The sequence below is a fragment of the Rhinoraja longicauda genome, chromosome 9 (assembly GCF_053455715.1).
Source record: "Rhinoraja longicauda isolate Sanriku21f chromosome 9, sRhiLon1.1, whole genome shotgun sequence".
In the NCBI taxonomy this organism is placed as follows: domain Eukaryota; kingdom Metazoa; phylum Chordata; class Chondrichthyes; order Rajiformes; family Arhynchobatidae; genus Rhinoraja; species Rhinoraja longicauda.
This window is the reverse complement of record NC_135961.1, coordinates 22426735-22441624: the sequence shown is the minus strand read 5'-3', so window position 1 is coordinate 22441624 and position 14890 is coordinate 22426735. Positions and strand designations below refer to the sequence as shown.

The following is a 14890-nucleotide window of genomic DNA, read 5'->3' as shown; positions in this document are numbered from 1 at the left end:
TTAATAATCAGGGACTGTCTTTAGATGTTAAATATAGATTCATTATATTAGTTACTCCAGCATTTTGCATCTTTATCTTGTAAACCACCATCTGCAGTTGCTTGTTTCTAGATTAATAGATTTAGGAGTAGAAGTGGAATTGGGCCATTCGGCCCATCAAGTTTACTCCGCCATTCAATCATGGCTGATCTATCTCTCCCTCCTAACCCCATTCTCCTGCCTTCTCCCCATAACCTCTGACACCTGTACTAATCAAGAATCTATCTATCTCTGCCTTAAAAATATCCACTGACTTGGCCTCCACAGTCTTCTGTGGCAAAGAATTTCACAGATTCACCACCCTCTGACTAAAGAAATTTCTTCTCATCTTCCTAAAAGAATGTCCTTTAATTCTGAGCCTATGAACTCTAGTCCTAGACTCTCCCACTAGTGGAAACATCCTCTCCACGTCCACTCTATCCAAGCCTTTCACTATTCTATATGAGGTCCCCCTTCATTCTTCTAAACTCCAGCAAGTACAGGCCCAGGTCTGACAAAATGCTCATGGGTTAACCTACTCATTCCTGGGATCATTCTTGTAAATCTCCTCTGGACTCTCTCCAGAGCTAGCACATCCTTCCTCAGATATAGTGCCCAAAATTGCTCACAATATTCCAAATGTGGCCTTACCACGCCTCAGCATTTCATCTCTGTTTTTGTCTCCAAGCCCTCTTGAAATAAATGCTAGCATTGAGTTTGATTTCTTTACTACCGATTAGATTTACGGATCAACTTATTGGGAATCCTGCACCAGCACTCCCAAGTGCTTTTGCACCTCTGGAATTCTGGATTCTCACCCCATTTAGAAAATAGTCTATGTCTTTATTCCTACTACCCAAATGCATGACTCCACACTTTGCTATACTATATTCCATTTGCCACTTCTCTGCCCACTCTCCCAACATGTCAAAGTCCTTCTGCAGAGTCCCTGCTTACTCCACACTACCTGCCCCTCCACCTATTTTCGTATCATCTGCAAATTTTGCCACAAAGCCTTCAATCCCTCATGGGCATTCAAATATACCTTAAATTCGGTATTCACCTCTCTTCTCATACCCAATTTTACCCGACCTTACTCTCTTACACCTTCTTGAACTTTCCGTCCCATTAATTTGGGAGACTTCCGTAACATTTCCTGCACTCTCTTTCCCTTTAACTCCACCCTTACACTTCCAATTTGTTGACCCAACCCCCCCCCCCCCCCCCCCCACTATTTAGTTTAAAGCTCTATCTCCAGCCCTAGTTATACGGTTTGCCAGGAGTGTGGTTCCAGTCGGGTTCAAGTGGAGTCTGTCCCGTCGGAACAGTTCCCTCCTTCCCCTATACTGGTGCGAATGTTCCACAAATTCAAAGCCACTTCTTCCACACCAGTCTTTCTACCACGCATTCAACTGTCTTATCCTCTCAACCCTATGCCAATTTGCACGTGGCTCAGGTAGCAATCCAGAGATTATTACCTTCTTGGTTCTGCTTTTCAATTGGGTATCTAGCTGAGTTTGTTTGTTTGTTTGTTTGTTCCTGAACTACATCAAAAATGGTACACGATAGTGTGACAATTTTAGGCCCACCTTACTCACTGTAAGAACTTTCATTGAAATCAGTGTTATATTTTTAAAGTTATTCACATTTTAAAGTTTAAATCTATCTCCTAGGGAGGGAGGGAGGGGGTGGAGGGAGGGAAGGGGGAGGAGGGAGGATAAGGGGGAGTTGAAGGGGATGGAGTAGGGGGAGGGAAAGGGGGGAAAGTGGGAGGGGGGAGGGTTGGGAGGAGAGGGTGTTGCATCAATGCAGGAGAGGTTTGGGCCCAACGGGTCCACTTGGTCTAGTAATACTCTAAATGTGGTCTCACCAATGTCTTATATAGCTGCAACATGATCCCCCAACTTCTATACTTACTTCTCTTCCCTCCTTATCTAACACAATTTTTTCTCTTTTTCATTTTTCGCCTTTGTCACCCATTTACAAAGCATACCCCCTCACCTATCATTTGTCAGGCTTTATCCAAATAAAATATTTGTAATAGAGCATCTTTCCTATTACATGGTGCCCAAAACTGAACATCTATCTATCTTTACTTAAACTCTCGTTTGTTTGTTTGTTTGTTCCTGAACTACAGCAAAAACGGCACTCGATAGTTTGACAATTTTAGGCCCACCTTACTCACTGTCGTTCCTTTGGTGCTAATGGAAGAACTTTAATTGAAATCAGTGTTATATTTTAAAAGTTATTCACATTTTAAAGTTTAAATCTATCTCCTAGGGAGGGAGGGAGGGGGGGAAGGGGGAGGAGGGAGGATAAGGGGGGTTGAAGGGGATGGAGTGGGGGGGGGGAGGGGAAGGGGAGGGTTGGGAGGAGAGGGTGCTGCACCAATGCAGGAAAGGTTTGGGCCCAACAGGTCCACTCGGTCTAGTAATACACTAAATGTGGTCTCGCCAATGTCTTATATAGCTGCAACATGATCCCCCAACTTCTATACTTACTTCTCTTCCCTCCTTATCCCAGCTTGTCTAGCTTTCTCCCCTCTACTCCAATCAGTCTGAAGGGTTCCAATCCAAAGTGCCGCCTATCCATTTCCTCCAGTCATATTGCCTGATCCGCCGAGATACTCCAGCACTTTCTGTTTTACACAAGATTCCAGTATCTACAGTTCCTTGCAATTCCAAAGCTTGCAACACCCTCTAAACAGAGATTACAGTGGGAACTGAAGGAGTGTGGTATTGCAAAAGGTGGTCTTTGAAATGAGACAGAAATATAGCTTCTTTTGTGACTGTTTAGTGGTGTGAAAGAGATCATGCTGTTAATCAAACAGAAACAGACACATTCTCCTGATACCGTGAAGAGCTTTTATCACTTCTAATCACGTAAAGCACTGAAAAAATCAAAGTACAAATGTTGGCAAATCTAAAATGAAGTTCTGCTGATGAGTCTTCCACCTAAAATTTTGACTCTATCAACAGGTCAGGTAGCATATCTCAAATGTTTTCATCATCTTCTATTTTTATATGATGTTCTTTCCAGTCTTCAGAATTTATTTAACTTATACATTAATTAATCAATTAAATATCCATTAAAAACATGTTAGACTCCTATTAAAGATAAAACACATTCATGGCATTATTTCAATATTATGTTACTATGAAGCATGGACCATACCGAACATTTCATTTCTGTCCTGACCTTGTTTTCATCAAAAACCTGTACATTATAATAGTGATAAAAATGCTTTATCAGCATAACTATTTTAACTCTTGGGACATTTCAATTATCTTTCGAGTGGAAACATCCCAGCCAGATCTCTGTAATGTGTCTAATGTGCTTGAAATGTTTTATTTTTATTACTACACTATTTCCTCTCCATTTTAAAATAAAACTACCAAACCCAGACAATGTGACTGAATAAACACTCGAGCTGCACTGTCATTATAATGATTGGCACATTATTTTATTGCATAGTTTATCAAGAAGGGAGGCAAAGACTTCCATCAGAGTATGATATTGAAAAAGAAATATTGCTGAGGTGAGTGTCACTATATGTAATCTGAGGCATGGTCTCCTTTTCCCAGCATGTGGAATATGTACAAGAACCATATGTACGAGCAAAAGGATGACATGAAAGAGTTTTGGTGTTGAGCTCGTTGAATTAGCTACAGGGCTCACATTGTCGATCTCCCCGTGGTGAGCCCTGTCAACTGACCTCAGTCAGGCGAACGACAACAGAGACAGCAGAAGCAGAAGCAGCTTCATAACTTCTGCTGCCTCAAACGCAAGAAGAAGAATTAGCTACCATTTCCCTACACTGTGGAGGTAGAAAATAGAATAGTCAGTTATTCAATAATTCCTACTTTGAAACTATACAAAAGTGGTCTTACCAATTTCTTATAACATGACATCCCAACTACTCTACTCAGTACCTTGACCAATGAGGGTCAGTGTGCCAAATACCTTCTTCACTAGCCTATCTACTTTTGTTGCCACTTTCATACCCCTAGTTCTCAGTTTTACACTTCCCAGGGCCATACGATTTACTGTCCAAGTCCTGCCCTGCTTTGTCTTACCAAAATGCAACATCTCACATTTATCCAAATTAAAATTTAAATTAAGGCAGGTAATGTGAATATGCATAACCCTCATTTATGCCTGGTTATCAAACTTTTCAATTTGCAGCACCTCTTGCAATTAAAAATAATTTACACTCAAAATAAATATTACATTAATCATCCACGAAAGCATACATTTGATGACATGGTTTAAATACCATTTTAATAACTATTCATAGGCATCACTGAATGCCATAACCAGTATTTTGTTTCATTTAGATCTTCACTGCTTATAGAAAGCTTATTCACCATTATTAATTAGCTGCAATGAAGGTTCCAAATTTAGAGGCTTATTTTACCAAATGAAGATTGCTGGGAAATTTTATTTCTCATATAATTTGTCACCTTTGTTAAAGATTTGCTTTGAGATCATTGTGAGAATCCTGTTTAAATAGGAAATGTTGATGACTGAGTACGAATTTATCTTGCCTGAAGGTGAAAATATCAGGCAACTCAGCATAAACAACTGAAGTGCCACAATCATTGTAACACTATCTAGGTTAATGAGCATCCATGAATTTTAATGTATGTAAACCAACAGATTGAGTTATATCAGTCCTGACATCATTAATATTGCAGTTAAAACAATCATTCTGGAAAATACAAGGATAGAAATGTGTGAACAATTTTTTCTAAATCACTTATTTTGAAAATAGCTCTGCTGATGGTGACAGATATCAAAGAGGTAAATTACTATGAGATATGCCAGAACATCAATTATCGTTCTTCTGCCTGGGTCATGAGTTTGTGAGCAAGTAAACCATACCATCCAATCAGTAATGAGATGCAGAGTCAGCAATGTTATTTTCTGGATGAGATGTAAACTGAATTTCCATTTTCCCTCCCAGATCCCAAAGCAAATCTCCTTGTAATCCTTGCCAATATTATTCCTCAGTCAACATACTGCAGCCTCCCCCCCTCCCCCCCATAGCGTGGAAGGGTTGCATTCCTAAAAAAACATCCGTTTTTAATTTTGCATTGAATCTCATGTTATTTGCAGAGAAGCCTTCCAACAGGACATTTCAATGAATTAACATTTCAAGTCCATGACGTTCCATCAGAGATGTGAAAGTCTAAAACTGAAACACCGTTTAAGAGGAGACATGACTGTGGTATATACAATTATGAATGGTAGGGATAAGGTAGACTGCAGGAAACCTTTCCCCATTTTCATGTTGAATAAAACTAGAGATCAGATTTAGGGCAAGGGAAATACATTCACAAGGGGACCCTCTTCAGTTAGACAGTAATAGGTGCCAGGAATACACTGCCTTAGAGAGAGGTTAATGCTGAGTTGCTGCCTGCATCTAATGATTTTTTTAGAAGAGCATTTAAATTGCTCATGCATTGACTGCAGCTAAAGACCAAGTGCTGGGCAATGCCATTAAGATAGAAAGGTATCAATGGTTTGTGTGGACAAGTTTGACTGAATGTCTTGGTTCCAAGCTATAGGATTCTTTTCTTCTATTTTAAGTTGAAGACTAAGGGAGCCAATCGGGATTCAACACTGAATTAAATAAATTCAGCTAATCAGCCATTCCAGTCTTGTGTTTCACAATTCCAGCATTAAATTTCTTTTCTTTTCTCCATCTTCTTTACTTCAGATTTCATTAATCTCCTCCTATTTATACCTAATGCAGACAACTATTTATAGACAATAGGTGCAGGAGTAGGCCATTCAGCCCTTCGAGCCAGCACCACCATTCAATGTGATCATGGCTGATCATTCTCAATCAGTACCCCATTCCTGCCTTCTCCCCATAACCCCTGACTCCGCTATCCTTAAGAGCTCTATCTAGCTCTCTCTTGAATGCATTCAGAGAATTGGCCTCCACTGCCTTCTGAGGCAGAGAATTCCACAGATTTACAACTCTCTGACTGAAAAAGTTTTTCCTCATCTCCGTTCTAAATGGCCTATCCCTTATTCGTAAACTGTGGTCCCTGGTTCTGGACACCCCCAATATTGGGAACATGTTTCCTGCCTCTAACGTGTCCAACTCCTTAATAATCTTATATGTTTCAATAAGATCCCCTCTCATCCTTCTAAATTCCAGTGTACACAAGCCTAGTCGCTCCAGTCTTTCAACATATGACAGTCCTGCCATTCCGTGAATTAACCTAGTACACCTACGCTGCATGCCCTCAATACAAAGAATATCCTTCCTCAAATTTGGAGACCAAAACTGCACACAGTACTCCAGGTGCGGTCTCACTAGGGCCCTGTACAACTGCAGAAGGACCTCTTTGCTCCTATACTCAACTCCTCTTGTTATCATTCTCTTTCAGCGGTCACCAGGACCACTTTTGATATTTAATTTCTCCTGAATTCTAATCCTTCATAGTCCTTCCCTTTTGTTTTCTTCACCTCCCTTTCTCAGCATCGTAAAACTAGCTGCATTTCAAACCGATCAAAAGGCATCAAGTTTTCAGATTAACTCTGTTTACCACTCTCTAGAAATGCTGAGCAATTCCAGAATTTCCTGTTTTTATTTCAGATGCACATCACCTGTCGCATTTTGCTTTTGGATAATATAACAGAAAAATATTGGAAAGAAAGTTTAATGTCTGAAGGGTCAAACCGAAACAGCCCTGGATATCCGATTTGCTTCTAAAAGGATGTCCCTTTGAATGGACCTCACTTAGTACAAGAGCATGTAACAAAGACCAAAAGGCACTATTCTCCATTAATTTGAAGTACAATTTGAATGGTTGCATTGCATATATATTATGATTCCCGCATATCCTTACTTTCCCACCACTATGTTTCTCCAGAAGATGCCAAGCACACAATATTAAAAAATGAGCTGAGTGTTGAATAAATCAGATTATGGGACCACACAATAACCCAATGGAAGTACTGAAGAACTAGGCTCCAAAACTATCTTTACCTCTATTCAAACTGATTGAGTACCACAATGCAGAAAAATGCCAGGTATGTCCTGTTCACAAAATGCAGGAAAAATCCAATCCAGTTTAGTCTGAAGAAGGGTCTCGACCCAAAATGTCACCCATTCCTTCTCTCCGGGGATGCTGCCTGTCCCGCTGAGTTACTCCAGCATTTTGTGTCTACCTTCCAGTATATTCTCATCCTGTTGACCTGTTCTCAATCATCATAAACTGCTGAAATGTGTCATTATCAGTACTATAAAGCCGCACTCAATGGTTCAATAACTTTCTTATTATTGCCCAGAGTGGGTTTCACCAAGCAGGGACAGAAGAAATGAATTCCAGAGAAGAGCTGAGAGTAAATGGCCTTGATATCAAGGTAGTATTGATTGCAGCATTGAGGAGCCCTGGCAAAACTAGAGTCAATTATTTTTAAGGGGAAGACACTCTGGTGGTTATAGTGATACTTTGCACTCAGCTGAATGAGCCCATCATTGACCCAAGGCAAGTCAGAGGCAAGATATCCTGCAGCAGGTAACTCATCTCCTGACACCCCCTAGCCTTTCCACAATTTACAAGGCAGACATCAGGGATGCACTGGAGTAACCAATTGGATGAATTCAACAACACTATCTCTACATGGTACAAGACAAAGCAGCAATTTAATTGGTACCCGTCCAGCGCCATAAATGTCATCGCCCTTCTCCTTAGTGACTGCAAGGTGTACCACCAGCAAACAAATCCACGCCCCAGTCTGAAAATCCAAATCAAAGTTACTAATCTACATTTGCTCTTTCAGCATTTCCCAAGCATAAGAAAGTGAAACCAAAGCACAAGTATAACATTTGGCTCTTTTCAGCTAATTTGCCATTCAATAAGATCATGGCCAATCCTTTACCTCAGTGTTGTGTTCTTCACTAACCCCCATCTCCATCGAATCCTTTAATATCCCAAAACCTATCAATTATGGACAAATTCATACAAAGGGTGGTGGGTGTATGGAACTAGCTGCCAGAGGAGGTCGTTGAGGCTGGGACTATCCCAATGTTTAAGAAACAGTTAGACAGGTACATGGATAGGACAAGTTTGAAGTGATATGGACCAAACGCAGGCAGATGAGACTAGTGTAGCTGGGACATGTTGGCGGGTGTGGGCAAATTGGGACAAGGGCCTGTTTCCACACTGTATCACTCTATGACTCTATAAATGCCTTTTCAAAGTTGCAATTGTATCCATTTCTATAGCTTCCTCCGGCAGCTCATTTGAGATAAGGACTACCCCCAGTAAAAAAGTTACCCCTGAGCTCCCTCTGAAATCTCTCTCCTCTCGCCAGGGTTCGCAAAACTTGTCAGCCTTGTCCTTCACCTTAACAGGAGCATTCTGCCCCTGTACTCTTGACATCTCACTATTGAAACCCCCTACTTACCAGCCATCCGCTTGAACTCTGCAAATTCTTAACCATTGCCTCCAAAATCAGCCTTGCCCCAGTTTAAGGTGTTAACCTGCGAACCTATTATATCATTCTCCATAACTAATTTGAAACTAATAGAATTCTGGTCACTGATCCCAAAGTGCTCCCCCTAAAGACACTTCAGTCGCTTGCCCTACTTCATTCCCTAAGGTGAGGTCCAGTGTTGCATCCATACTAGTAGGGCCCTCTACGCATATTAAGGAAGCTTTCGTGGACCCATTTAACAAATTCCATCCCATCCAAGCCCTTTACTGGATGGGTGACCCAGTCAACATTAGGGAAGCTGAAATCTCCCACAAATACTACCCTATTATTGTCACAGCTACCAGCTATTTGTACTATAATTCAGAAATTATATCCTCTTGTGCTCTATTCACTACCAGTGATGTTGGCTCTAGTAGTTAAATGATGCTTGTTTTATCTGAAGTTCTAAAATTGTTTCACAGCAAGGATTCATGCTCAGGGCAAGGCAGTAACAATAACTAGGAGCTGTAGCATGAACTAACTAGCAGTAAATGTATCATCAAAAAACAGATGGCTAGCTTTGTGGAAAAGTAGGGAGCGGGAGGGGGAACAGTATTTCGAGAGAGAAGTGTCACACCATCTTTTCCCTTAGTTTAAATTGTGGGGTAGGTGAAGATCAGGGGTGCACGTATCTCTGAAAGACAGAAATAATAAAAACTGCAATTCTTTTGTATCTACAGAAATTCAATAAGCCACATTACCAAACAGCCGGAAAGAAAACAAGATTTATAGAGTAGCAAAAGCACCAGTCGTAAATGCAATCAAAGCCTCAGCTGTGAGATTGCATTCACCACTCACGTTATATTAGATGGCGGATAAATGGTTCTCTTGGTATTAGTTGCATGCTGAGAATACACAATTATTTTTTCTAGATTTCAGAATAACCGAATTGATAACAGCAAGAAGGGGTTTAAATATAAATGCAATTTATTTTAGTTTCCTTTGCTGCTGTAAATATTTGAACAATATTTCAAATAATGTTGCATGTGAAATCAATTTCACTATTAAAACCAAATGAAGTAGAACATTTAGTAAGACTGCAAAGTATTAAATGGCACCTATATTTGCAAGTATTTCCAGCCACATATTATTTCCTGTGTCTTAGTCAGCTCAAAAATATTTTGAGATTTATGAGGAAAAATGCTAACAACCAACAGGGACATCTACCCAAGCAACTGACTGATCATCAAATGTATGATAGCAGGCTCTAAAACAAACAAAGTAAATCATTCTCCATCATGGGAAATGGTAAATAAAAGTTACTAGGGGCACATGTGCTAAATTCTCCTAAATACAAATGCTTTACCATGCTGACCAAAAGTCTTCATCAACATGCCAGAAATAATTTGTCTCAAACTCTCTAGATAATGCCTTAAGTCATCTTAGGACACAATAGAAAATCAATGTCTACATTTAATTTACCCTCACAGTATGTGCTCAAAATGCCATTCCTTGGTGCTTGCGTTCCATTACCCCACACTAGGTGCTGCCATTTCTCATTTGATTCATTGACACAATTTTACAAGGCAGTAGCGCCACTTTGAAGATTGCTGATCCCAATACCCCATCTGCTTGTCCTCGTGTATACACTTAAAAGCTGGCCTTCTAGTGGTTTTGATTTGCAGAGTTTGAAGCAGTTCAATTCTGCATGTGCATACAAAGTCAGAGTCAATTGGTTTGGTGTACTTTTTGTCTGCCTTCTGATGCTGCATTACTCCTGTAAGAGAGCATGGCAGCTACAATAACCATTCACCATTTGCAATAGAAAATCCATAGGAACATCCAGAGCCTAGTTTGACCTGGTGCCAGGATAGTTACTTCATTAATTTCAATGGGGTGAATAGCTACTAGGGACCATCTTGGGAGGGGGGGGGGGGGGGGGGGGGGAGGCAATGGGGACCCAGCGCGGGGGGACCGTTGTGAAGAACAATGGGGACCCAGCGTGGAGGGGGAAGCACTGTAGTTTCAGAATCCTCTGCCCAGGGGATAAGTCTGCGTTCGTTCGTTCGTTTGTTTGTTTGTTTGTTCCGGTGAAGGCGCTGTGCACACAGCAGCCAGACAACAGTCACTTGTCCTTTTCTTTTTTTTAAATTTCAAGTTTTTGTGTACCTTGTTGTGTGCTGTGACTGTTGGCAGACCAATTTCCCTCCGAGGATGAATAAAGTTTATTGTATCGTATTTATAGATAATAAGGACATATTAAAATTATCAAAACACATTGAAATCTGCTTTTATAGGGCAAGACAAACTTATTAGAGAAGCGTTGACTTGTGATTTATATATTTATCTTACATTTTTGCACATCATCAACCAATTCTAATTCTGCAAGCTGGCTGAATAAAAATTAGAAAATAAGAAACATTCTTTAAGAAAAAATAATTAAAAAAGAAAATAAGAAACATTTTTCCCAACATCCCCCAAAGTTAAAACCAAAACGAAAGCAGTATCTGGACAAATAATGCAATGAGAAGGCTAATTAAAATCATTCAATAACAAAACATTAAGCAATAGACATAAATCATCATGACCATCAACTCTAGTATCCTTTTCCATATGTAAGCAACCTAATGTAATCAACCACACTGATCACTGTATAATCAAATACATTTAAGAAGATTGCTTAATGTTTCAAGTAGAGACTCTTAATCAATTGCAAATGATCAATTCAGTGAGTAGAGTTCTAAGAAAAAGGTTTCGGATTGAAATAGGAACCTTTTCTTTTGCCACAGGTGATGCTAATATGTATACATGCTTTAAGTGAAATTATTTGTATTTATCAAATTTTGAACATTGCTTCACCTTTGTTGTATTTTACCAAAATAGAAACTGAAGAAAACCAAAGCAAGTTTCATCTGTTATTTTCGTCCATTAGTTTGCTACAGCTAAAATCTGTATAATACACATCTTACATAATTCTTTCGTGACAAATAAACTATATCAGATCAAAATCACATTAGTCAAAATGCAACATGATTAACTGTGTAATGATAATGCTTGTTAACAAGCAAGTTTTTTTCTCATCAATTTATATCAAAACAGTAAACCTTGAACTGCAGCCAAAATTTTATTCTAACTCTGTTTTCTTCAGCAAGCGTTAATATCACAAAATTCAAGCGTACAATATCAACCAATAGTGAATGCTGGTGGCACCAGAAAGCTGAAGGGCAGATCAACACATTCAAAACTATTTAGGAAAACACAAAAGATATCCTTACTTTCTGGATGAATTCCATACAAATATTACTCAATTTGAAAAGACTATTAAAAATCTGATGTGGAAAAGAAGCTTGTTTACAATTAAAGGAAATCTTACCCTTTTCCTAAGATTATATGTTAGGATAAGGTTCCTTGAAAAGGAGTTTGCAAAGGCCGTATAGAATTCCAGAACTTTCTGCAAGGCATCTCTTTTGATAACGTGAAGGTCACAATAAGTCAGGGCTCTGACATTGACGCACGACTGAGCAAGGGTATTTTCCTTCCAGAAAACATCTCCAAAGACATCTCCTTTCCCTGGATAAATGAAAGAAATATAAGGGAGGTATAGACATGGGTTAGACATTATGGCATTCTCAGATTTGTTTGTTTACTTACTTTTTACAAGTCATTCTACAAGAGACTTTGAAATTAGCTAATGAGATCATGTGAAATTATGATGGCTAGCCTTCCAGCAGTCATAAATATATCTACATTCTAAAACTTTTGTTTGTTTGTTTGTTCCTGAACTACAGCCAAAACGGTACACAACAGCACAACAATTTTAGGCCCACCTTACTCGCCGTCGTCCCTTTGGTGCTAATGGAAGAAGTTTCATCGAAATCGGTGTTATATTTTTAAAGTTATTCACATTAAAAGTTTAAATCTATCTCCTAGGGAGAGAGGGGGGAGGGAGGGAGGGGAGGGGGGTAGAGGGAGGGGGGGAGGGGGAGAGAGGAGAGAGGAGAGAGGGGAGAGGGGAGAGGGGAGAGGGGAGAGGGGAGAGGGGAGAGGGGAGAGGGGAGAGGGGAGAGGGGAGAGGGGAGAGGGGAGAGGGGAGAGGGGAGAGGGGAGAGGGGAGAGGGGAGAGGGGAGAGGGGAGAGGGGAGAGGGGAGAGGGGAGAGGGGAGAGGGGAGAGGGGAGAGGGGAGAGGGGAGAGGGGAGAGGGGAGAGGGGAGAGGGGAGAGGGGAGAGGGGGGGAGAGGGGAGAGGGGGGGAGAGGGTGCTGCACCAATGTAGGAGAGGTTTGGGCCCAACAGGTCTACTTGGTCAAGTATATTCTAAACTGGTGAATTCTACCATTAAAGATAATGTGCAGTGTCATGCCAATACTTGCAAAGAGCAACTTCAGAAACAATTATTTAAAAAAGAACATATATAATTTGTGTAAGAAATAAAAAGGATCAGATTTCATGATGCAGTGCAAAACCACTATGCAGTCATAATGTGTTTTATGTCAATCAAATGTCATTATGAATGAGTAACATAAATCTAGATACATTTTATAATATATTCTTAATTGGAACATTTGGACAATAGGAATAATTTATTCACCAAGTGCCCATTCATAGTATAACAATTGCTTACTCGCACCATATTGCTAGAAATTGGTAAAGATATATTGTAGATTCTGAAATTCATTCAAAACTGAATTACTTGATAATGAGCTCAGGGCAAGTTGTGATTGTGCCAATTTATGGGAAATGTGAATGTATTCCATATACGGAACAAATTACAACTGTGTAGAAAAAATTAAAGTGGAACTGTTGGCCCAATGCCAAAAGCTAGTGTGAAACTCAGCAACAATAATCGTGATTTTGAGAAGCTTTTATTTTACTCCTTTTTTTATGTAGACAATTTCATAACAACTTGTAACTGTGCTATAAATTCACATAAAGCACATTGGGACTTTTATGACAGATGTCCTGCACTGTTAAGCAGTTATTCCTTTCTCTCCACATTCTCGTTTATTTTTCTTTCAGCATGAAATCAACCGTGACATTAGCAGTATTTGTCCGTTAGCACTGGCTGATGGTAATGCTGCCAGGTTAACAACACAGAGAGCTAGACTATTTAACTACTAACATGGTCCATATCCTACTGAATTCAAGAAACTACAGTAACAGGGGGGAAATAAAACATCTAATTTGAAAATTGCAGATCCAAACATTGCTTTCAAAAATGGAGTTGGATTGATATGAGAGGGAGAAAAAAATGGAAGAGTTCTGAAACAAGAGCTGGCATTGACCGGATTGCCATTGCAGCCATCTGGTACATGTTCATTAGATAAAATGCCCTATTTCAATACAACAATGATGCTACAATTCTAAATTAGCCATTCAATAAAAACAAAACTGTGGAGGAATAAATCGGATAGATGCACAGAGTCTCTTGCCCAGAGTTGGGGAATCGAGGACCAGAGGACATAGGTTCAAGGTGAAGGGGAAAAGATTTCATAGGAATCCGAGGGGTAACTTTTTCACACAAAGGATGGTGGGTGTATGGAACAAACTGCCAGAAGAGGTCGTTGAGGTTGGGACTATCTCATTGTTTAAGAAACAGTTAGACAGGTACATGGATAGGACAGGTTTGGAGGGATATGGACCAAGCGCAGGCAAGTGGAACTCGTGTAGCTGGGACACATTGGCCGGTGTGGGCGAGTTGGGCCGAAGGGCCTGTTTCTACACTGTATCACCCTATGGCTCTATGACTCTATGAGATATTGGATTGACAGTTAATTGTGCAGCCTGGAAGAAAGCATGGGGATTGCATTGAAATGTAAAAGGTTCTTGCAGGGCTTTACTGATTGGATACAGAGAGAATGTTTCCTCTAGCCACGGGGTCTGGAATGTGGGATTACAGCCTCAGATACATTCAAGACTTGGGTAAGGATAAATTTCTTCATTCAAAAAGGATAATGGATCTGTGGAATTCTCTACCCCAGAAGGTGGTGGAGGCCAAGTGACTGACAATATTTAAGAAGATAGATAGATTTCATGGCACAAAAAGCAACAAGGGATATTGGTAGAAAGCAAGAATATGGTATTGAGAAAAGTTGGCCTTGATTTTATGGAACGGTGGAGCGGGATCGCAGGTCAAAAGTCGCAAACACTTGGAATTCATGCCTTTCATGAAAAATAAAGACTTTAAGTCTTTTTCTCTGTCATTCGTTGACTAATTCTAAATTCAGCGTCCCTTGGCCAAGTTGATATGGTCGTACCGATGGAATTAAAACTATTAGACAATGTCCCAGACTGTTTATGACTTAGCCTGCATGTGTCTTATTGCAGCACCATCAGGGAGGTGGATAAACCAAGAGCTGCAGAGCCCCGTTGCCAACTGCTTTCTATTCAAACAAGTCCAATGCTATATTAGTAATGAAAAAGTAATGCATTTTTC

At 40.0% G+C, this 14890-nt stretch overlaps 1 protein-coding gene across 2 annotated transcripts in view; it reads right to left on the bottom strand.

Moving 5' to 3' along the window:
* Positions 1-14890, bottom strand: part of kcnh1a (potassium voltage-gated channel, subfamily H (eag-related), member 1a) — a 187909-nt gene that overhangs the window by 55492 nt on the left and 117527 nt on the right. For both annotated transcript variants that reach the window (XR_013547626.1, XM_078404941.1), the window contains exon 10: positions 11831-12027. Coding sequence is in view for 1 of the 2 variants with exons in the window: in XM_078404941.1 (XP_078261067.1) it covers positions 11831-12027 (197 nt within the window). In the remaining variant the exon portion in view is untranslated. The remainder of the gene's footprint in view (positions 1-11830; positions 12028-14890) is intronic.